The following is a 25,589-nucleotide window of genomic DNA, read 5'->3' as shown; positions in this document are numbered from 1 at the left end:
CTGGTGGGTTTTGAAAAGATTTCAACTGTAGAATTTTCTCAACAGATAGAGGAGCATGTAATCTTTCAACTGAAGCTAAAAGATGAAAATTGATCTTTTCACTTGACAACAGCGCTTTGCTGAGATAGTAAAGGGTGTGTTATGATCGGTTGGATACAAATCCTGGACATGTAAACAATAGCACACACATTCAGTCACACACACACACACACACACACACACACATACACACACACACAGACAAACAGGCACACACAGGAAAGGTACTGTCAAGACAGACAGAAAGAAAGACAGACAGACACAAGAGTATTCTTATGAACTCGAACAGATCTTTTATTGGGTTTTTGGTTTCGCTTTGTATCCTTGTCTCCTCATAAAGTGGCTAAGGATAATACAGAGTTGACATTAATGTGACACACACTTCCCCTGGTCTCTAGCTCGGCTTTATATTTGAGGGAAAGTGAAAACCCAGTCGATTTTTTATTACGTCTGCAACCCCAGCTACGATATATGAGAAGGCTACCTCCTGCCAAAGCATCCGGATATTCTGAACCTGGCTGTCCCCGCCATGAACTTTGACCTGTTTCCAGTGGCACGGTCCCAGACAGACATCAGTCTAAATGTCAGGTTAGAATGCAGAGGGTAACAGGAGAGGCAGCGGGAATAGATAATTGTAAAGTACGGCCAGAGACAAGTAAATATCTGCATTCAAATCAATCAAAATCAAATTCCATCTCGGCTTACTTTGAAAGCAGAACTTAATGATCAATCTGTAACCTGTGGGTTCAATCAAAAGGCAGGGGGAGAATTTGGTGATCCCAAGTTTCAGGACCATGGACAGCATCAGAGGACATGTGAGTGAGCAGTTTATCTGCTATCATCTGGCATCAGAAATCCAGTCACTTGCAGACAGAACGCATTTTTTGTTAATTACAGCAACATTAGCCTATTACTGTGCCGTGATGCAATTAACATACGACCAGAATTCATTAGAAATGTATTTTTGATGACTTTGTGAGGGTTCTTTGCAGTATGGATTGAAGTCTCCGTCAGTCTCCGGGTTTAGAAATAGCACGATTGTCTGCCTTGATGCTGGCCTTGGTTCAGTGTAGAATGAAGGAAGCAAAATTAAAAGAGAATAAGGCCTTCACGTAAGAGTCAAGTCGATGTCTTTATATAGATATTTTTTACAACATCCAAAAGGCTAGCATAGCACAGCTGATAAAGAGGATCACAAATCTAGATATCTGCTTTTATCCACAGATCAAATTAAATGAGGAATGATACGGGATAATGTACCGTCGCAAAGTGTGGACATTAGTCATTAGCGTTGCCACTCATTTTCCAAACAAATCAATTAAATTATGCAAAGCAGAGCAGCACTTACCGCTTGCTTGATGGTGCTAGGTTCTCTGTGTCTGTGTGTGTGTGTCAGGGGTGTGTGTGTTTGAGAGAGTTGAGTGGGTGAGTGGGTGGAAGGACAGATGTGTATGTTGTGATTGCGAGGGCATGATCGTGTGTTTGTGGCCGTCTCTTTGTGTGTATCTGCATATTTCTGCGCGTAAACCAGCTTAATTCTCCGTGGCCGCTGTTTAGAAGGTTAAGAGCGATCACTCTGCTGGAAGTGCAGGGCCGAATACTCCAGATCAGTCCTGCTGCCTACGAGCACAGAACATGACACGTGGGAACCAAGGCCACCTGAGAACACTAGTATGTGGGATTAATTAGTAAAGCTCGTTGAGTGCTTAATGATGCTGTCAGTGTGCTTTTCAGTGTTCCTCTACCCCTGTTAAAATAAATATATCCAAAATGAAAACATGAGTTCGGCTATGGATGAAGGGAGTTGATTGTCACTCTGTAATTTTCAGTCTGACAACCTTGTGAGTGTGAGAGGCGTAGGTGTGCCGGTGACAAGGAGCTTGCTTTTCGGCTGACAGCGTCACAATGCTTGTCAGTGCATGTTTTCCCCCATTCAAACTCACATTATTCACATCTTTGGCAATGCCAACTGTGCAAGCATCAACTTTTGATACTTAATGTGATCTTTCACTTTATGGTTTTAGTTTTTGCATAACCTTTTTGCCTGGCGATGTGAGCAGAGGGAGAACGTATGGACATTGAATAGAAGTAATGACATAACCATCCTCGGGGCTGTGGAAAATTCTGACCTCCATTTTGGCTCTGGATGTCAGAGGGGGCTCGACCGGGGTCATGCCGGCACAGTCCTGGGCAGGCTGTGGGACTGTGACCCACGCAGCACACCCACCATTTTCAAACAGGCGCCATTCAAAGGCTGGAAGTCATCCTGATGGCCCCCTCTTTTTTCGAGTTTTAAAGACTTCCTTTCATCTTTGTGATAATTCGGGGTCAGCGTATTGGCACCAAGAGGCCCATAGCAAATAGTCCCCAGTCTCTGCTTCCATACAGCTGTGGAGAGAGAAGAGAGTGGAAAGGGGAGAAATGCGTTATGGGCGGGGTTTATTGACACTAGTGACATTTTTGCAAGCAGAAATGGATTTTATTGTATTTTTTTTCTATTTTTTCAAGATCCTTTTAAAAAATTCCAAATGCCAGTTGCAGCTAATTCATGGTCATGCAGTCGACCAGCTGTAACAGTGTTTGGTGCTTGATGTGTGCAGGAAATTGTAAATATCAGAGCACCAGACAATCCAGATACAAAACACCAGAGGTGGAAAGTAACTAAGTACATTTGCTCAAGTGCTGTACTTAAGTACAATTTTTAACATTTTGTGAGACCTTATACTTTTACTCCGCTACATTTCTCTGACAGCTGTAGTTACTATAGTTACTCTGCTGAATACTGCTGTTTTACATGCACATAAAATATGTTGCATTGTTAGAGTTTAAACTATCCAGCAGTATACGCATCAATAATTTAACTATGGAAGGGACAATTCTTCAGAATGAGTACTTTTTCTTATGATAGTTCAGTACAATTTACTGCTAATACTTCTATACTTTTACTTAAGTACATTTTTGAAAACATAACTTTTACTTTTACTGAAGTATTTTTCCATTAAGGATTTGAGTACTTTTTCCACCACTGCAAGCTAACTCTCCCCTTTTGTCATGGTTAATGTTGATCTTCACAAATTGAGAGGCCTAAAGGTTAGACAAGCAAGCTCATGACCAAAAGGTCTCCAGTTTGAATGTGAATAGTGAATATAATGTAGCTGTACGACATGAAGCAGGGCCTCCGCTGAAAAAGGGCATGTGTTCTCAACAAGACTTCTCCCTGGATAAAGGTTAAAAAGAAAATGAAAATACAAACCGTAGACCAGCCTTTCTCCTCCTGCAGGCTTTAACGGAGATCTGAGATGATGAAACACAGATGTGCTCTCACCGTTTAGTATGAAGAGCCACCATAACTCTAAACCCCATGGTCATATTTCAGACAATGATGCGTTTCTGGAAGATTTATGTGATGGAAAAATAAAGCATGGTTATGAAGATGGAAGGTTATGGTTTCTTGGCTGAGGGAGCAACAGTCAAAGTGTGGAAATGGTCGGATGTTGCTTGTTGTCCAATAGCCACAGTTTCACTGCTTGTTTCTTGCAAATCATGTAGCACAAACAAGCATGAATAACTTGATATCTCAGGAAATAGAATAATGACGGTTCAGTCATATCACAGGGAGGAAATAAGTTTTGCGATTGAGCTGCCAGGTTGTTCTTCTGCTGCTCTGTCGTCTGCGCCAGAGGGGTTCAAACAGTATTTCCAAATAATTTTCATTGTTTGTTTGAACTTACTTGGAGCACCAACTGGGTGGGATTTGTCACATAGGAAAAGTTTAGACAATCTGAGAGTCACTTTAGTGTACTGTACTTTTCTATGATCAAGAACATATTTGTGACCCACGTTTACCTTTGATTCAGTAAGAAGGATGGGAGTCAAACGGTATTGGGGGGAGACAGAGAGAAAAGAGAGACATCTTTTGTGAGTTTTAGATTTGGGATTTGATCTGCAGGTCAGTGTGGTGGTTTCAGACCATTAATGGCATCCTGTTTGATTCTGGTCTCTTTTGTGCATGTATTTATGGTTCTCTCCTTTCTTTTGTTGTGTTTTTTTTTAGGTTCGTCCTGGTCTTCAGTTGCTTGGTCCTTTCTGTGTTCTCAACCATTCCGGCTCATCAGGACTTCTCTTCCTACTGTCTGCTCATCCTGGTAAGAAACTGGACAATATCCATCAGCAAAAGAAAACTTTCAATCAACAAAATGTCCAGAAAAAACACAACCATTGTAGGGCCTCAGGAATATTTTGTTAGATCTGTTTTTAAACTTTTTAATGCACCATCAGGTTGTTCCTCACACTATTTTGTTTGTCACACAATCTAGCTTGTGATTATTTTTGTGTGTGCTTAAACATATATCTATTGGTTTATTTTATTGAGTTGATGAGATGAAGAACACTTTTTCACTGTTATTTCAGTACGATACAATACAGTACGATTTGATATGATACGATTCAATACAATTTGATTTGAAAACTTTATTTGCACCATTGGGGCAGTTCCCATCGGGGTAATTCAGGGACGCACACACAACACAGACAGACACACCATTAAGTGATAATTTTGTTGGTCTCAAATGCATGTAATGAATTGAAAGAACAGAACTCATGGAAAACCGTAACAAATTATATTGTAATAACACTAGAATAATAGTAAAAACATCAAAACGATGAAATTACACAAATGGAATCATGCAGTGGCCAACAAAGTATTCAACGATCTTATATTTTAGCCTCTTTAAAGTAGCTGCCCTTTGCCTTGATGGAAAGAAATTCATACATAGGCATCAACTTCATTATTTATATTTGTCTTAGAAACTAATTTCAAGCATTTAAGCATAAACCTTTAGATCAAAATGGCTTTTAGATAATGAAAAACATAGTACATTCAATGTCTTTTGACTGGTAGTGTGCTTTAACCAGCAGACTTACAGTAAAGTCAACAGGGGTCTGAAGTCACACTGGGTCAGATTCTGCTGGTCGGCTGCTGAACTTACAGTTTATTGTGTTCATTAATGAGGCTGACAAACTCCTATTCAGTTGTTGACAGATCACATTCCAGACCGGAGGATCCTACACCACCGCTCCTCTGGCAGTCTGGACACACTTCACACAGACCGTGGCACTCTGCCAAGCATAGCACAGTACATTTGAAATAGGATGCCTACATGGCTTAGTTTTGCTTAACTCAAGAGTACACTGAGATTTTTGGACATAAAAAAGAAAAATGCCAGTTTTGAAGACTAAGGTGGCGCATATACAAATGCAGACTTAGAATTTAAGTTGCTGTACGATTTGCGATAATTGTGATTCACTGAATGCCACAACAGTTTCGAAGAGAGATATACAGTACAAGGTTTATGAAGATGAATGGATTTACATCGTCTAGATGTAAAGATGTAAAGTCATGGATTGGTGAAATGCTGTTGACGAAGCTTTGTCACAAAGTGCTTTACAGAACAACAAAAAACATAACAAATATAACACAACAACAAGACAGAATTAAACAAATCACAAGAATAAGATATAAGGCCAAAGTTGCTTGATGTGTGTCTGTCTGTTTGTCTGTAAGGCCATGAAAGAGCGGTTTGGGGCAGGACCACAGGACAAAGGAATAAATAGCGGGCTTGCAGTAGCAAGACCACCAGATCAGTGGCCTAGTTGTTAAAGTGTGTCCTGATACTGGGAGGTTTACTGGCTGTAAATAGTAGTAATGGCAAGAGGAGCTCAGAGCTCCTTCAGAAAGTAAGGGAAGGAAGAACTAGGAGTGGGCACAAGAGAAATATGTTTCTCAGAAGAATCTGAAGTATGACTCAAAATAAGTTTCTCAAAGACCTCTGCTGAAGGAAGAGGTCAGTTTTTTGTACCATGGAGCATTTACCAGAAATGATGCTCCCACATCAGTAGCTACCATTTAAGAAGTTGTAAAAGACATTCTACAAGGCACTTTTAATGTTTTAGAAAAATACATATTGCCCATTATTACCCCTATTTGGCTTTTAGTCTTTAGGCCTTTTGATCCCACAGATGTTAGTGGGTGGCTAGCTAGCATCGCACTAATTGCATAAGCGTTATGATCTAATGGACTGCTGAATCAGTGCATGCATTAACAGACCCAGACCAACCTGTCATCATATATTATCATCCAAATCAGGATTAGATACAAACTCTCTATCATAGATTATAGTTTGTCAACCGGACATCCATTTTAATGACAAAGACCTTGCAGTAATGATACATAAATTGGACATGAATTTGTGATCTAAACTGACAAACAATTACTAAAATTAACGGCTTTACAGAGAGAATCTCATTAGTGCTGGCCGTTACCATCGTTACACGCTGTCAAAAAAAGAAATATTGCTCTGGTCACTGACTTGTTTGACCTTCCTGCAGGAGTTTGTGATGATTGTGGTGTTTGGGTTGGAGTACATCATCCGAATCTGGTCCGCTGGGTGCTGCTGTCGCTACAGAGGATGGCAGGGACGCCTCCGCTTCGCCAGGAAGCCCTTCTGTGTCATAGGTGAGTTTTGTGACCTTAGCACTTGTCTCTGTATTTTGCATCATAATTCACCCATAAAAGTCATTTTTCCAACAGTGGGCAGGTTCCTCTCCTTTTTGATGCATTTTGTGTTGTTTGGATATTATGCTCAACAAATATGGACTTGAATTTGAAGCACACCAACACATTTCCACCATTTTTTATGTCCACACTAAAAGCATGAGGCGTCAGTACATAAACACAAGCACAATTAGTTAGGATTCAATGAATTATGAAGCAAGTAAACAATTTTTAAGCCTATTTGACCCTTCAGTTGCACTCTACTTGCGCTCTAGTTGCTCACAGTTGTCCTCTCAATGAATGGAATTTGATGTTAGACTTCAGAGGGCTACCATAGCACGCTATTGACCATAGTTTGCTAGTGTCATGTTCAGTTGTGGTTAAAGCTCACAACAGGAGAGAGCATTTGCGCAATGGGGTCTAAATGAACTGTCTTTGATTCTTTCCACTGTTTAGACATGGATCTCTCTGCTCCATCTTGGACAGCACATCAGGGTGCTGGAGGGAGGGAGAGCAGGGCTTAGTGGTCACGCAGGGTGCTGTGAGCTCCCATCATCACACTTTGTAGCGGCTACTGTCATGCCAGCACTGAGGGAAAGTGAACAAAACAAGAGTCAGGCACAACAGGGCAAAAAGAGAAAAATGGGGGAGGTGAAATTAGAGGGAGAGGGAGAAAGAGTTTGAGTGGGTGAAAAAGGGAGAAAATGAAGGAAAGAAAGACAGTTGAACGATAAACAGACAGAACAGGTACAAATTCTGTAGAGTCACATGGAGAATTTGTGGTTTGGACAGATACACCTAATTAATCAGCAGTTTATTTGAATGTATTTCACTTCTCTGGCTACATAGTTGATCAACTGCCTACAGTAACATTATAGCTTATAGCATATTACATACATGGAAGCGCTGTTTATGCAACAATGTGCTGTGTTATAAAATGTGTGATGTCTTATGTTCATATCTCCATACATCACTGTACCTCAGCAGACAACACAAACAAATAGATGAAGAACCCAGAGGTAATTTCTCCCTCTGTGTGATGTCATCACAATGGATTTGCATATGAGAGGAGTAATGGGAGTTACTGTATGTGAAAAATCACAGCTAAGATGTGAAGATTTATAATTAAATAAACATTTTCACAACAGTCCAATTTCTGCTTCATTCCATTGATTAGATACTGCTCAATAAACAGACTTTATACTGTATGTAGAAAATGAGTTTACCATAGCCTGATGAAGTGCCTCTTCCTGATTGACTGACCGATTTAAATTTGGCTCTTGAAAAACATGGTGCTATGGCAGACAGAGATACCGCTGGTTATATAGTTATAAGATAAACTCTGATATGATTCTTTAATGCTCCATTGACTGTTCATTTGTATCCTTGTCCCTCTGGAGGATCTTTGCTGAGCCCTTGTTGTCCATTTTCTTTTTGTCAGACTTAATTATTTTCCCCAATGGCCCTAAGCTGCTTACACAGCAAGCACGTCTTCCTCAGACTCTGATCCTCTACCTATATTCTAACACCACACAGTTACACAATTTTTGTGTAATGGCAAAGGCATCAACAGGCATACTGTAAATAAGCGATGTTCATATAACGGTGTTTAATCCCATTTCTCTGGCAGAAAAGATATCCTTGGCTGAATTCAAAGGCATGCTTGGTAAAATTGCTACCAATCACACTGACAGGGGCTCTGCTGGAGAGGAAGCTGTCTTGAAGCTATGTCAGTCTCCTTTCTCAGCTACTTGCTCTTCATTTTCCCACCTTTAACCCCCACCCTCCACCCGACCCCACCTTTACTGCCGCTCACTGCGTACAGTATTTACATTTAGTTTGTAGTTGTATAGTATATTTTCAGTGTCTCGCTGGCTGCGTTAACATGCACAGAGAATTTCGTTCTACACCCGGTTACTTTAGTAATCTGGTTTTGGATCGACGCATCATGTAAGTGTCATTACTCGGTTACCTGGTCAAGCTTCATACTCTGATTAAAAGAAACCCAGTTAAGATGCGTGTCTTACTCTGTTATTAAACGGGTTACTGTGACTTACTCCTCTCACTTTTGTGTTTTTTGCTTTGCCTCAGACTCCCACAGCATGGGTGACATTTTAATGTAAAAAAAAAAACCCCAAAAAAACATGGCAGCAAGCAGTACTTACTATAACCAGTGGGACCATCTATTCCCCCTGTATTAGGAGCAACCTACTGCTCAGTCAAAAAGGGAGGGTGTAGCTGGCAGCTGTATTTTTTATTTTTTTTAATACTTTTTTTTGCTGGTGGACCATTCTATCTGTGGGCGAGAAGCCACAGGTGGACAGGAATAGTCTGGAAATTGTTTATTCATGGCAACAAGGATCCTCAGTCTCAGGGTGTCAAAGGTCCATGTAAACAGCTTAACCCGAATGAAACCTTAACTGGAGTACGGCCAAAAGCTGGGTTACTGTGTGTTCAAGTGTTGTGGATGGGTGTATAATTCTCCCCCATACTGTTGCTGGCAAGAACCATAACTCAACAAAGCCACCACCGCCTGGGTTAATTTGGCTTTGTGTGCGCATGTGTGTGTGTTTAAGTGTAGCTGCGTATGTGCGTGCGTGCATATACATCCATATTTGTGTGTGAGACTCCAAGAGTGGCCAGAATTAACTCATAAATTAAACGGGACTGGAACCAATTTCACCCTAAGTGGCCTAAGCAGGTGATTTGTCCAGTGGAGTCATTTAAAGATCATTAGGACCAAATCCTTCAATATGGACACACTCTCAGGGAACGCAGAACCAAACACACAAACCGCTGACAACCTGGATGGATGACTCCCGCCGCACAGTTCTCATGAGTCAAATGGGGTTGGACCGTAGGAAGTGTGTTAGTAAATGTCCTGGAATGCCGTGTGCCTGAGGATGGAGTGTGATATCATGTAATCTCCCTAATATGTTTGGCTGATTTCCCTGTTGGGTGCATTCGTCTGAGGCTGTGTGTGGAGGTCAGAGCACTTCATGCTCCATATGAAGGGTTTCATTCCCAAATCCTATGTATCCATTTTGGAAAGAAAATAATCGGTCAATATCTCTAAAATATAGAAAAGAAATTATATTTTGGCTTGATTTTGTGCTATTGATCATTTTGTAAGAATAGGTGTCACTTTTTTTTCAAATGGTGAATATCTCAGTTTGGAATGAAACTCTTCACAGAAATGATAGTACTGTATGTCAAGTGGCAACTTGGGAAATCATTGCAGTACCTGCACCGCAAGTTGATTTGGGAGTTTGAGAGATTAGGGGCCTGGGCGGTTGCTAGTTAGATGGGTTCCTGAACATTTGGGTTTTTTTCTATTCATCTCACCACCTACATCAGTCTTTTTATGAATCAGAGATTTGAGCAGATTGAGGTGGTGATGATGCATATTGTTCAGTTGTTAAAAGAAAATTCCCTTCAGTGCATTTTGTCACCACAAATCCTCTTTGATACGTGAATTGAAGTCACTGGTGCAAAGTAAAATGTCTGTTAACTGTGAAAAATACATATTATTCATTTTAATAGTCCTGTTTGTTGTCATAGGCAGATGTTTTACACGCACGCCATGCACACACACATGCACATGCACATACACATGCACACATACACTCTGCCATTTGGGATCTGTAGAGCCAAGTCTGTGACCCAGAGGTTTAGCAAACCGACCAGAAGATTGTCATCATAGGTCGATTTCCAACTTATTACATTACTTCCCTCCTAAATCACTGTACAAAAATAAGATGGGAAATCTCTCTTCTACATATCTGCGGTATACCAGACCAATGCACTGTATTCTGTTATTGCAGAAAAAAAAACATCATCTTTACTTACCTTAAACTGAAGGTTTACTTTGTAGGTAGAGCGAGTTTAATGATGCTAGTGGTCATGAACTAATTCAAAACCTTAAGATGAAAAAAAAAAAAAGTACAGTTAAGAGAGAGGATCGGAGAGTTGGGACGGAGCCACGGTTTGAAGCTGGCTGTGGGACAGAATCACTGCTGCTCCTGCTGCTTCTGCTGCTAACGTCATGCCAAAGCCTGTCGTCTCTCCAGCTTCTACATATGCGGCTCTCCGTCTGTCTGCAGAACAGGAACAAGAACGTCAACTCGCTGGCAGACGAAGAGAAAACACACACATGTGAACCCTGCAATTGGGCGCACTGTAGGAGAACACACACACACGTACAGGCTCACACAAAACCAGCCCAAATAAAAACACAGTCACGCACATCAGAGAATCACACTAATGCTCAGAAACACTGGCACCCACACACACACACACACACACACACACACACAAAGTCAAAGTCACTCATATGCAGAAATGTGATTGGGCAATAAACCATATAACATTAGAAATGCCAAACCACCACCAATCATCTGCTGTTTTGAATTTTAAAATTGAGATATCTCAGTTTTCAAAATGTCTCTACAAGATGTTTTTTAAACTCACTTTCTGTACAAACCATTAAATCATGGAGGAAAATAGTAGTTATTATTAGACAGTATGTATCCACTTCAACTGACAGCTTGTTGGCTTCCTCATCAAAATCTGTTTAGTACTAATTTACTTTTTCTACTTTTAATTACATGGATACACTACCACTGTTAGTGCTAGAGCAAGGCAGATGAAGACACCAGATGCAGGTTAATATCCACAACCGCACACACTCATAATCAGATACATCCACACACATATGCACACATACACCCACACACAGACACACTCATATCCATTCATCCATCCATCCATCCATCTGTCATTCACTTCCCTGACGTTTCTGTTTCTGCACCTTCAAAGCGGGCCCCGCTGCAGCTCTGTGGGCGCCCTGGGGCCTCTCATCCCCTGGGTGTCATTAATGTATTTTTCATGGTGCTGCTGCCTTTTTCGCCGCTCCCTCGCCCCGCCACAGGTGAAGTGGTCCATGATTTATAAGGCATGAGCGATCAGCCACACCTTGGTCAATATTTTCTCCTCAAAGCCGGGTTCGACAGAAGGACAGGAGCGGGCGGGATGACAGACTCCAATAATGAGAATTATATATATAAGGGGAAAAACTCTCAAACAGAGTGAACGAAATAATATTACTTCAGGGTAGAGTTTCACATGGCGTGTCTTTGAAATGGGAGATCCGTTCGAGAGAAGAGCGAAAGGGGGGAAAGAGGAAAAAAAATGTTATTTCTTGTGTTATAGAAGCTCGATACTTTGGTTGTTTGTGTTCTTTGAGGGTTTGATGTTTTTCTTTTGCTAAATGTGGTTTCTGTGTGAACTTCCCCTGTTCAGAGTAAAATGTTTGTGTGTGTGTGTGTGTGTGTGTGTGTGTGTGTCTGTCTGCCCGTCTGTTCTTCTGTGCCTGTGTGCTGATGTTTGTGTATCTGTGTGTCACAATTTGTGGCACTCGTGTACGCACATAATACAGCATGTCTGCCCTTTTACTCCTTATGGAAAATTGAAAAGAAAGAAACCCTTGGAGCATTTCTGGAGTAATTTCAGATACATCCTGCATTCTTCATGGAACAGTGCTTTGGCCAATTACTTCTTCCATGCTGTCCTGTCTTTGTCTGTATGGCAGATCGATGCGGTAGGTTTTCTCTCTCTATGTATATATAGAGAGAGAAAGAGTATACATTATTCTATCGTTGATGCCCTTGGCAGATAATGTCAGCTCCGGTATTATGAAGCCTTTGTTGGAATAATTGGCCAGACTACAGGGTGAGAGCGAGGTGGCAAGTGTGAGTTGCTGTTAATGCAACAACATGATTGTTTACAATACAGACATCGAGCCGATCCCAGATATTCTGACCCCAAGGCTTGGATGAGCCATCAAGCCTGTCTGTTTTGAAGGCCAATTTCACATAAAGATCAATATTAATAAGTTATACTTGCCTTGAGGTTGTAGATTGAAATCGTCAGGGGTGACCACACTTTTCTGCTCTTTTTTTTTTTGTGTCAGTTCATTTCTTTTAAGTTTTGTTCCAATGTGTAGAACTATATGTGAATAATCATTGATAACCCTGTATATAACCTTGTCTTGGTTATATTCATAGTGTTAAAATCAATAACCATTCAAGTCCATGTTCAGTTTTAGTGAATACTTACATAACAATAGCAAACAGAATGAATTGCATGAGTATTCACATAAAGAATGCAAGAAACCTAATAAAAACATGAACAACATGAATAAGAAGACATGAAAATGGATTGTGTGGAGGGAAAGCGTGTGATAGATCCTACATGAAGAGAGCATTAAGACTTGTTTTCCAAGATGATGTTTGATATGAAAGCAAGTCTCATTATAGAGCATTAGTTATTAACTACCTTAACACCTTTATTATATAAAACTAGCATTTCTGAAGATATGATCAGGGCTGAGTCATGAATTTCAGGTAATAGCCTACATTTTTCTCAAAATGGATATATAACAGCTTGGAATGAAACTGTGTTTGGTGAGTCTTTGTGTGTGTTTCCTCTGTGCCCTGCAGACATCATAGTGCTGATAGCGTCGGTGGCGGTGGTGTCGGCGGGCAGCCAGGGCAACATCTTCGCCACCTCGGTCCTGCGGAGCCTGCGCTTCCTGCAGATCCTACGCATGGTGCGCATGGACCGGAGAGGAGGCACCTGGAAGCTGCTGGGCTCTGTGGTCTACGCACACAGCAAGGTGGGCGGGGGGGGGGGGGGGGGGGTGCATGCGTAATACTGATAATAATTTGATTCTTTATTGATCCTCGTAGGGGACAGACTGCATGGTACATGATGCTTCATGCACAAAGGGATGTATTTCTGTGTTTATTTCTTGCAAATCATTTTCTGCAAATCAGTTGTTACTCTTTCTGGGGTCCGCACAAAAAAACACAACCACACATCTTATCTGAAAAAACATGTTACATAAATCAGAGTACGCAAGTTCACACACACACACACACACACACACACACACACACACACACACACACACACCAATTTCTGACTATACCCAGCCCCAACTCTCACCATTTCTTTAAAAACACACACAAACACACACAGACACACACTCGTATATACTGTATATATGCAGTACACTATGCACTACAGATGGGTATGGTATGATTTTAAGACAAGAAAGGTATAGGAATACATCAAAAAGCCTCATGTTGGATTCTTACATTGATAACTCATGTTTTTCTTTTATTTATGTGTATCTGTGGGGAGGAAAATCAATTGAGCCTTGACAGATTCAATGAAGAAAGGCAGTTGTGTGCTAATCTTCTACCATGTTTTTTTCATTCAACATTGGAAAAAAGTTTATTTATTTATATTTAGGTATTGAATTTAAAGTAAAGTATTTAAAGTGTATGGAAATGTCCAACGCTACCCAGCGCCTGCTCCTTTGTGACTTATTCTACTGAGGTATTTCTTGTCTTTCTTGCCTAAAGTGACTCTCTCTCTCTCTCTGCGCTCCACAAATCTACCAGCTTCTTTTCACTTGTATCTAAGATCAATATGACCCCCATAAATGATGCAGAAGCCAGGTGCTGCGCTCTGACTCACATACAGCTCACTACTTTTTTGTGCGGTCAGAGTCCTTTTGCAGTTAGAGACAGAGAGAGAAAAACTGTCTTGCTGTTGCTCTGTCACTGCACGTCCGGCTGATGTCTTTCTTTCCACTTCCATCATAACTATAGAGTCAGGCCGCATAATCCTGATAAAACATCTCACTCTAAACGAAAAGGTCAAATAGATGTGTGTGTGTGTGCGTGTGTGTGCGTGTGTGTGCATCTCTGTCCTTGTGCATATATTTGTGTGCATGTTTAAAGTGCATCTGTGGGCTTAAAGCTATTTTCAACTTTAGTCTTCCTTGGCCTGTGCATGTGCTATTGCCTTCCTCTGGCACTCTTTTAATCTTACAGTAGGTATTATCGGCATGGTATTAAAGCTGTGGCTCTTTGTGTGTGTGTGTGTGTGTGTGTGTGTGTGTGTGTGTGTGTGTGTGTGTGTGTGTGTGCGTGTTGGAGGGGTACAAGAGGAATCATATTCATGTTACACACTTAATCCCCTCAGAGCTGGACAAATTCATGGATGAGGCCGTGTAGAGGGGAGAGTGTTACTGCCGCCTCTCTGTTGGGTCATGTTCAAGACAGTAGCACAAGACCCAATAAGGGGCTTAAGTCCGTTTATTTTATAGTGTGAGATACTGTGTATTGTGGTATTAACTGTACTAAGAGGACTATCTCTCTAATATTGAGTTTCACACCCTGTTGTACAATCGATGTCTTACTTAGAATCCCTTTCTTAACCCCTTGCACCCTGACTTTCCCCTTAAATATCCCCTTATTAAGTAGCTTCAAAGTTAGAAAAATCATTTTTTTCACATACATATTCCATATCTGTTTGTTCCGCCGCTTCATTGAAGCAATAGCATGCTTATATTGGGTGAAATATTCAAACCCGAGTCACCATTTTCTTATGGCTGTACCATTACATCTAATTGAGTTTGAACAAAGCTTGGCTGTGCAACATACGTTTGTAGGGTGGAAGAGGTCAACCTGCCTCCTCTACATGTAGTTTGGGGCCAGAGATTTCTGTTGAGCCTGCTGGATGTGGCATTAACTAAAAAATCTGTAATGGGAGGTGCCCACTTGATAACCTCAATGACATACTGTACCTGCTCTCGTGCACACCGCCTTTCCTGTAACAACTAAGCTGGTTTTCTATTGAAAGCTCACTGTACTTTAAAAGCACAAGCGATAGTTGCATCAGATCTTGTGTGTTGGTAAATGATTGAAGTGGATTTAATAGATGAATTCAATAAAGGTTCATACCTTTGTCCTTGTCTCACCTGCTCAGTCTATTTCACAGAAAGTGCAAGGCGGTACTAATGTTTTATACTCTAAAGTGCATAGAAAAGCCGATTTAGGTTGACTGACAGCGAAGGGGGCTCATATGCCAAAGTGTTTTATGCATTACCAAGATTCTCCTTTTTCCTTGATGACACTTTGACCTCTGCCTGCAGGAGCTGGTGACCGCCTGGTACATTGGCTTCCTGGTTCTCATCTTCTCCTCATTCCTCGTCTACCTTGTGGAGAACAAGTTCAACAAGGAGTTCGCTACCTACGCTGATGCCTTGTGGTGGGGCACGGTGAGTTTTGACAGCTAACTATACACTCACTGAGCACTTTATTAGGAACACCATACTAATACTGGGTAGGTATCAGCTTTCAGCTCAATGTCAACCGGCTACCAAAGTGACATCCTCCAGCCTCAAAGATCAATGCGTTGTGCGTTCTGAGATGCTTTTCTGCTCACCACAGTTGTAAAGAGGTTATCTGAGTTACTGAAGCCTTTCTGTAAGCTCCAACCAGTCTGGCCATTCTCCTCTGACCTCTCTCATCAACAAGCCGTTTCCGTCCGCAGAACCGCCGCTCACTGGATGTTTTTTGTTTTTCGCACCATTCTGTGTAAACTCTAGAGACTGTTGTGCGTGAAAATCCCAGGAGATCAGCAGTTTCAGAAATACTCAAAGCAGCCCGTCTGGCACCAACAACTACGCCAAAGTCAAAGTCACTGAGATCACATTTTTTCCCCATTCTGATGTTTGATGGGAACGTTAACTAAAGCTGCTACATGATCTTATGCATTGCACTGCTGCCACATGATTGGCTGATTGGATAGTTTCATAAATAAGCAGGTGTACAGGTGTTCTTAATAAAGTGCTCGGTGAGTGTATCTGTAACTCAAAATCTTGAAATGTTGGCCTCAGCAACAGCTTCCAGATGAGTTTTCATTCCCATCGCTCCACCTCTAGTATCAATAGCTATCTGTTGAATGTTCCTTGAATTGATTTTTCTCCTACCTCGGCCGAATGACACAGTCTGTGCTTGGCTTGGTTTCCTGGGCAACAGGAGAACTTATACCTCTGTGCAGTGAACTGTGATTTTTACCTCATGTGTCTGTGCTTGGTGTCGTTATCTCCTCACATAAACGTGTCCCAAAGCAGATGCTTGAAAATTGGTGTCCTTGCAAGCTTTTCCCTCTGCTCCTGTTTGTGGTCGCCTCGGAGCTTTGACAGCTTCTCTATAAACATTAGCCCTGCATGGCTCCATTAACCACCATTTTCATACCAGCTCAAAAAATCATAATGGTGCCAAATGGCTTCAGCCGTCTTTGTCATGCACGGCAGTCAGAGCCTGAATGAGAGATAGTGCAGAGTGAGCAGTCTCCTAAACAGATAGGGAATTAAATATTATAGACAGACAGACAGACAGACAGACAGACAGACAGATAGACAGATATTGAGAGACTATATTGAAAGCAAGCTAAAGTAGGGCAGTGTTTTGCAAGGAGTGCCAATTCCTATTCACAGCCAAGTAGGTGTATTTACTCCTGTAATTTTGTGGTGAATACACAGCATTAAATCTTCATTTTGAGGCTTTTGCTGAATAGACTCATACACGAATACCCATCCAAATGAATAGCTCTAAATTGTTGTATTTTGATGTTGGAAGTCTCATCACCATGTATCATTATTTTAATTAACTCTCTTTCCACTTCTTTCTGGCGTCATCTGTAGGCTCCAGATGTCATCAGGACATTTAGTTTCTTGTTTAATGGTTCCAGTCAGGGATGTGATGTTGTCAAAATGGGCATTGTGTCTTCACAGATCACCTTGACAACCATTGGCTACGGGGACAAGACACCAAAGACGTGGACAGGGCGTATGCTGTCCGCAGGGTTCGCCCTCCTGGGCATCTCTTTCTTTGCCTTGCCAGCAGTAAGTCAGAATTATTCACCTCATCTCATGTCTTTCTCTTCGCTTCTCAGTGAGCAGGCAGATTTCTAGATGCCCCTCTGTCAGATCAATTTCTGAAGCAGTAATTGGTGTTAATGAAGTGCAGCCAGATCATTTACGCAGCAGGGCTGGTGTCAATTCATTTGTCAATTTTTTGTCTGAAATTCTGTTGCAATGCTGCAAGTTTGAATTGAATTTTAATTTGGTATTCCTACAGGAAGTATTTAAGGAATGAGAATTCAATTCAATTTTCATTTTTTTTCTTCCACTTTTAATTTTAATGTATAATGGATATAAGGATATTCTGATGAGTCCATTAAATCTGGAAAATCGTGGAAATTGAATCAACTCCTTATACATTAAAAGCCTGAAGTGGAAGAAAAGGTAAATGCAAGTCCATTTGAATTTCAAATTCCAAACCAAATTCAATTAATTAAATTGATTAAATGTACAAATGCAGAATTGACCCCAGTCACGTTTCACGCAGCCATGTTGGGACGTTCTTGACAGTGTAGTATTTCCTTTCTCAACACCTTAGTGAAACATGACAGTCATGGCAACAAATACAATTGTACTCCCAGTATTTACTCCTATTGCCCTCCCCCAGGGTATTCTGGGCTCAGGCTTCGCCCTGAAGGTCCAGGAGCAGCACAGACAGAAGCACTTTGAGAAGAGGAGAAACCCGGCCGCCTGCCTCATCCAGGTAAAGCACACAGCCGGCTTTCTTTGTTTTTCTCTGACACAAGAAACTCAACATAACTGTCTGTGGGCTGGAAAACAAAAAAATAGCATTAGATAATTGGTGATGCGTGAAATGTATTTCTTCAAGTTGAGTATTCGTTGTTGCTGTTCTTGTTTCCAACACAATGCGCTGCAATGTCGAGGTGAACTGTACACAATCGGTGATGAAATGTGATTCAATTCCCTAAACGATTTTATCATTCTCCAGTTTCTCTTTTCCTTCCATGGACTCTCCAAAACCCTGAAACTACCCAATAAAAACAACATAGCATGTAGCTTCACTTTCTCCAGCCCTGTGCCCCCATCCCTCCACTTTTCATTACTCTTTCTGCTCTCTGCGAGGTTTCTGGACTCCCCCTTATTTTAGCCCAGAAGTACCAGTTTGGCAAATCCATTCTTGCCATTCCCCTCCTTCCCGCCTCACACATTCCTTCTTTTTCATCCCGACCTTCACACATTCCTTTTTTTTTCATCCTGAATTTTAGTGGTGCTGACCTCACCTTGTCTTCCTCATATATTTCTCCATATGCTGTCTCGCCTCCTTTTCATCCTCTACTCTCTCTCACACCTACTTCCTCCCCTGTCTTCCTCCTCCCACATGCTTCACCTCTTTCTTCCTCTTCGCCTTCCTCTGTCCTTCTGTTTTTCCCTCTCTTTCCCCCGCTGTTCTTCCCTCTTCTCTCCCATCTCTTCTGTTCCCATCTCCCCCTGTCCTGACTTCTCTCCACCTCCTCTCTTCTCCTCTTCACCTCCTTCTCGTCCTCCTCTCCATCCTGTCCGTCCCCATGTTGTCCCAGGCTGCGTGGCGTTATTACTCCACGGACAGCACCAGGCCCTACCTGGATGCCACCTGGCGGCACTATGAGAGCCTCCTGCCCTCCCACAGGCATGTATCCATGCCTGACCTCCGCCCAGCCACAGACGTGTGACACACCTGTTGTTTTGTTTTCACTAATCAGCTTTTTTTTTTGTTTCATTTGTTTTCTTTTCTTTGCTCCCCCCCTCCTCCTCCTCCTCCTCCTCCCCCCTCCTCCTCCTTCTCACTCCCTCCTTGGCCTTGTTCTTTTGTTGTCTTCAAATTGTTTTTCCTTTCTATCTATCTTTTATTTGGTCTCCTCTTTGTACTTTTGTTTTGTTTTTCTTCTTCCTGGTTTTGTGTATTCTGCATGCAGTGTGTTTGGCGTAGTTATGCGGCTGATGAGAACTCGGTTTCCATTGCTACCTGGAAGCCTCACTTGAAGGCGTTGCATACCTGCAGCCCTACAAAGTAGGTACAACTATGGCAGCTGGTGTCTGTATTTGGTGTCTGTGCCACTCAGGCAATCTTTCCCCATAATTTTTCAATTATGTAGTTTTTGGGTTATTATATGTTGTGTTGATTTTTTATTTATTCCGCCTTTTTTCACTTTCTCTTGCTCTATCTCCTTGTTTAATTTATCTGCTTTGTTCTTTCTATTGAACATATAAATGTTTTGATTTCATAATTTTTCTTTTCTTATGAGAAAATGGTTCACAGCCATCCAAAAGACTAATATTTTCCAGGCTCCGTTGATCCAAACTGGTTTGCATTGACAAAAGCAGTTAAGCGCTGAGTGCTAAAACATCTCTAAACCGCCTCTAAACTTTTCACAACTTTTTGCTGCTATTCAGTAAATGAACACTCATATCCCTCCACAGTATTCACACTGGCTCAAGCTCCCTGCCTGACCAAAGTCAGTTGAGTGCTCAATGGGCCAGTGACTTGCACAGTCACTTTGAGAGACTGAGACAGCAATTTTAGCAATTATCCTCTGTGGCGCGTCCGTTTATGACTGCAATCATGGCCTCAGTGATCCAATCAAGGATTATTGAATTTTCAGCGCTTCTGTCTCATTAAGTTGGGTCACATTTAGAGATACGACGCATATAATCTCATTAGTGGCTTTGGCAATTGCCATATCTATACATGCAGATATGGATCTCTGTGGAGCCTGGAAATATTGGGAAAGCCATCTGCAAAGCATATACATTTAATAAAGACAGACATACAAAACAAAAGCAACAGTCATGATAGTCATAATGTACAAAACACACACACTGACATACACATACACACAAACACACACACATACTGTACATACTAGACTGATTAAGACACATTTGAACAAGTCCTATGTGTTGGTATCCTCGTGTCCCAGTCACTGCTTTCTCTTGTCGCAAGTGCTTCCCTAGTTTGCCTGGACAGTACTGCATTGTGCATGTTTTTGCCTCTGTAGTGAGCCTGGTATTTGTTAAAGTCTATCTCCCCTGGAATGCTTGTAATTTGTTGACGCACTCAATGTAATGCTACCTTGAAATCCTCTGCATTTGGTAAAGGGAACAGTCGCTGACAATGCCTTCGCCACAATGTTGTGCTCTTCCTCTTATCATGCTGACTTTAGTGATGCAATGTCGTAGGGCTGGGCGATATGGACCAAAAATCATATCTCGGTATTTTTAGGCTGAATGGCGATACACAATATATATCTCGGTATTTTCTACGAAGTGGGTTAAATGTTCAGTTGTAAGTCAAAGCCACATGTGAGATGTCACAAGCACTTTTATTAAAACAAGACTGTGATCAAAATAAAATGCAAAGACAGGGTTTCCTTCCCTGTTTTAGAACAGTCTGGTAAGTTCAGAAAATTACATCACTTTATTGTAATGCAGCCTTTAAAACCAGGAAAAGACAACACTTATGCCATATCACGATATTACGATATCCAAAATCTAAGACAATATCTAGTCTTATATCACGATATCGATATAATATCGATATATCGCCCAGCCCTACAATGTTGATAGTTCAATGAAGTTGATGAACTTGAGTATTATGGAAGAATGTTTTCTAATGCATCCTCTTTTCTCTCCTTCTCACCTATCAACTCAAGGAAGGAGCAGGGAGAGTCGACCACAAGGTTTGTGCCTTTGTGCTGTTTCTCTGAACATTGACACACTGCGTTATATTACGTTATAGTTTCATGATTTGGGGGAAGGTATGAAGCATTGTAAACCCCAAGCTCTCTGTTGCTTTCTTTCTGTGTGAAGTGTACTGCCGCTGAGCGTACAAAGTGAGGTTTGTGACCTCAACTGGAGGTGTTCAAGGCTGTGGGTAATGAAATGTAGGCCTGCTAATGGAGACTTTTACACAAGCACTCGCTATGACTCACCGTTTTATCTGTCCTTTGGTGCTCCGGTCTATCTTTCGTTTTTATCTCTTCCCTTTCCAAAAACACACACACAGACACACACACACACACACACACACACACACATACATGTGGGTACACACATGCACACACACACATGCACATACACAAGCAAGCATACACATGCACTCATGCTTTTAGTATATTTCTCTCCATTTTAACCGTCCCCTTGCCTCAGGTAGTCTTAAGAAAGGATATTACTAAGGCACTCTCTCTCAGTATTAGAAATAATGGTGTGTGTGTGTTTATATTCCCAAATTTTATATCTATTTTAGTGCTCCTGAAAAAGAGATGACGGGGGGGCAGTGACAGCTGAGTGATGTAATATATTGTCTTCACAGTTACGCAACACTAAGTGAATGTGTGGCAGCACAACCACCACCTGAGGGCAGTTGAAAAGTTTGTTTTTGTCATGAATCTGGTGTCATATATGACGTTTTCCACTAAGAAATACGCCACATTGCAGAGGAATTCGAAGTAGTTGAAATGTCAATAGAACACCCAAATTGAGCAGGCCAAAATTTTGGAGAATTAGCCAGTGGTGGAATAAGTACTCTGATCCTTTACTTAAGTAAAAGTACCAATACAGCAATGTAAAAATACTCCATTACAAGTAAAAGTCCTGCATGAAAAATCCTACTTAAGTAAAAGTACATAAGTATTAGCAGCAAAATGTAGTTAAAGTATTAAAGTAAAAGTAGTGGTTTGGTCCCTCTGACTGATATTTTATTATATATGACATCATTAGATTATTAATACTGAAGCATCAATGTGTAAGCAGCATGTTACTGTTGTAGCTGCTGGAGGTGGAGCTAGTTTGAACTACTTTATATACAGTTAGCTAGTTTAGTCCAGTGGTTCCCAACCTAGGGGTCGGGCCCCTCCAAAGGGTCACCGGATAAATCTGAGGGGTCGTGAGATGATTAATGGGAGAGGAAAGAAGAAAAAACAAAGTTCTGATACACAAATCTGTTTTCAGTTTTTGGACTTTTTCTCTAATCTTTGATTTTTGCTGAAATATTGGATCATTTGAACATTTATTGAAATGAAACCATGTGAGGTTTAGAGGGAAAGATCACTATTTGGTGGAGCTGTTAACAACTCATAGATATCTGAAATGTGACCCCGACTACACACTGCTTTTTGTAAGACGTCAAAAAAGGTTGGAAACCACTGGTTTAATCTTTAACAATGTGTTGTATTTTAAAAGCTTGTTATATTATCCATTGTGTCAAATCTCCATCTGAAAAGTAACTAAAGCTGTCAAATAAATGTAGTGGAGTAGAAAGTACAATATTTCCCTCTGAAATGTAGTGGAGTGGAAGTATAAAGTAGCATCAAATGGAAATACTCAAGTAAAGTACAAGTATCTCAAAATTGTACCTAAGTACAGTACTTGAGTAAATGTACTTAGTTACTTTCCACCACTGGAATTGAGCCTTTGCCTGCACACAGTCAAGGACAGAATTCATCCCACGCAATCTTAAGCATGTCTAAATAACGAGGGAGTAGAGCTCCAGCCTCCACTTATTTGTTCACAGCCCCCCCACTCTATTTAAGGTCTCTACTGCAGAGCTGGAGGGGAGATAAAAAAGCCATCCACCAGTCCAACTGGAGCTGTCTTACTTCAGCTAGATTAGTTTATTCATTTGCCAAGTGATATAACAAGTAAAGAGATAAAACATAATGATAAAACACAGACGTAAGAGAAAAAATTACAAATCTGTGCAAAAAAAACAACCCAAGGGTCTTCAACTTTATACCCACGGAGAACCCAGGAGTGTCTGTCTAAAGGTTACTGGCCTCTTACTGGTGACTCAAGCACTTGTTGCCATGGCCCAGCTGAATTCACATAGTTAAATGAGGGATATCGACATGAAGTGCGTGAGTCACCAAATTACAGGCTTTTTCAAATGGTGCTGAAGATGTTCATTTTCCTCTACTAAGCTCAATTGCCTCCGTTCCGCTGTTTCGAAATGTCAGCGGTTGACAAAATGAAGCGCCAACAGTATTTCCTCTATATTACTCTTTACTTGTGAAGCCTTCATACACATGACACAAAGGATCATTACATTTACATGTCAGGCATTAAACTGACACTCATGCGGAGCGACTTGCAGTGAGTGCACCCATAGAATAAGCTTCACAAGGAATCAATAGTAAGTAGTGCAAGGGTCAAAGCGTCAGTGTCGAGCACTCAGATAATCACAAACATGCCTTCGATGTAATATAATAACACATATAATCCAGTATACCAGGTAGAGAAATAAGGGCAAGGTAGAAAAAGATCTTTATTACACCTTACGCAAGCATGCATACAGTAGGCAAGCATTTTCTGTCCCTCTATCTCTGCATCATGTAACACGTCAACGTATGTCTATCTCCCCTTGGTTTTTTAGTAAGGTTCATAGTAATAAACAGAAGCTACTGAGGAGGTGTACCGCTCGGAAACATAGGTACACGGCGTCTATGCTCACCTGTTACATGACGTTTTTTCTTTGGGAATGCTGACTAATTCTTGATGCATGGGTGTCCATAGGAGGCTGCGCCGCCTCAGAGGAGGTGCAGCCATAGAGTCTGGCCTGGAGGAAATCAGTTGCCTTTATAATGATTTACAAGCTGCCTTCTTTTGGACTTTGCCTGAGCAATGCACTATTTCTGCCTCTTGCGTTTTGGTTTTAACTACCTCTGTTTTCAGAATATTTATGCCAGTTTTCATTATTTCAAAACCAGATCCTGTGAAATAATTAACCGTTATAGGCTTTCTCCTGGCACAAGCCTATATGTGAGAGGAAAATAAATTTGTGGTAGACCCCCATTATTTTTTTTTTCATTCAGCCCCTCTTGCTGTACCTAAACTATCACATTTCACTTCCCATATCCCAGACACATTTTAAACTCCCAAGTACTATCCCTAGTGCTAGAGATAGTACTCTGTTACTGTCACTCAAAAACACGCATCACATGTGCCTCTATATTCACAACCACTTTACAGTATAACTTCACATGCTCAATCCCACATACCACTTACTGATTGTATTTAAAACCAGCCATGCTTGTTGCCTGTGCACTGCGTTTGCATGCAGTCATTATAATCACATTAACATGGAACCGCTCCTTGCTTCTTCTGCATCTCATCACCCTGCTCACTCCTGGTTGAAATGGCTACAATCTCCACAAGAAAGATTCATCTATTTACATTCATCTATCTACAACAACAAAAGGTTTCATGATAGGATTCACATAGGACTCTTTTACAGTCCTGTGTCATAAGCATAGGTTTAAATGGTTTAAATGAAGTGAAGTGAATTCTTGTAAGGTATGTAACATGTTGTGTCATCAGCATAAATGAAGGTAATAGTGCAATCATAACCTATAAAACATCAATAAGAAAGTGACCTCAACAACGATTTTCCAGAAAAGGTTTTTAGATGTGTTGCCTGTCTCCATAGCAACATGCTGACTTACCCTATGATTCTAGGTCAGGGGTTGGCTAGATGGAATGACACCTGACCTAGCTGATAAAAATGCGAAAGTGGACACACATGAATACATACAGTACGTTCACACACCCAGACACACACACACACGCACACATACACAAACACACGATAGGGCCCAACTGAAGCATCGTGCCTAACCTGAGCTTGCATTTTGTGTAAAGCACCTGCTGCAATGCATGCTGGTCTCTGTTAAGATCCGTCTGCCCTGCAGTCTTTTGCCCTTCTATAACAGGATTAGGTTCTGGATAATGACTGATGCCATATGACAAGACAAATGATCATGCAGTGGATAACCTCCTTAGCAACAGCATTCTGCCGACTGTCTCGGATAATTTAACCGTGATTTATATTGTTGTTACCTCAAAGCTGAGATAATTAACTCAGATATCTGTCTCTGTCTGTCGTTCCACCACTTCACGGCATCATTCCCTCATTCTCTCTCTCGCCCCTCGTCTCCTCTATACCGCTATTCACCTCCATTTCACCACACAGCCAGAAGTTGAGCTTCAAGGAGCGGGTGAGGATGGCGAGCCCCCGCGGGCAGAGCATCAAGAGCAGGCAGTCGTCGTCGGTGAACGACCGGCGGTCTCCCGTGGCTGAGGCCGGCACGGAGGGAACCAGCCCCGCCAAGGTACAGAAGAGCTGGAGCTTCAACGACCGCACCCGCTTCAGACCCTCACTCCGCCTTAAGAGCCAATCCCGCTCCACCACTGATGGTGAGATGACCAATCAGAGTGATTGTG

At 41.4% G+C, this 25,589-nt stretch overlaps 1 protein-coding gene across 1 annotated transcript in view; it reads left to right on the top strand.

Moving 5' to 3' along the window:
- Positions 1 to 25,589, top strand: part of kcnq5b (potassium voltage-gated channel, KQT-like subfamily, member 5b) — a 105,739-nt gene that overhangs the window by 73,400 nt on the left and 6,750 nt on the right. Inside the window, exons 2-9 of the mRNA XM_071534119.1 lie at positions 4,094 to 4,184; positions 6,427 to 6,553; positions 13,093 to 13,268; positions 15,600 to 15,725; positions 17,247 to 17,357; positions 17,983 to 18,078; positions 18,914 to 19,002; positions 25,339 to 25,562. Coding sequence (XP_071390220.1) covers positions 4,094 to 4,184; positions 6,427 to 6,553; positions 13,093 to 13,268; positions 15,600 to 15,725; positions 17,247 to 17,357; positions 17,983 to 18,078; positions 18,914 to 19,002; positions 25,339 to 25,562 — 1,040 coding nt within the window. The remainder of the gene's footprint in view (positions 1 to 4,093; positions 4,185 to 6,426; positions 6,554 to 13,092; positions 13,269 to 15,599; positions 15,726 to 17,246; positions 17,358 to 17,982; positions 18,079 to 18,913; positions 19,003 to 25,338; positions 25,563 to 25,589) is intronic.

The sequence above is a fragment of the Centroberyx affinis genome, unplaced genomic scaffold (genome assembly GCF_046629955.1).
Source record: "Centroberyx affinis isolate AG114_WGS23_722 - 3 ecotype Tasmania unplaced genomic scaffold, CSIRO-AGI_Caff_v1 ptg002491l_1, whole genome shotgun sequence".
Taxonomy (NCBI): domain Eukaryota; kingdom Metazoa; phylum Chordata; class Actinopteri; order Beryciformes; family Berycidae; genus Centroberyx; species Centroberyx affinis.
This window is presented reverse-complemented; position numbering and strand designations above follow the sequence as displayed.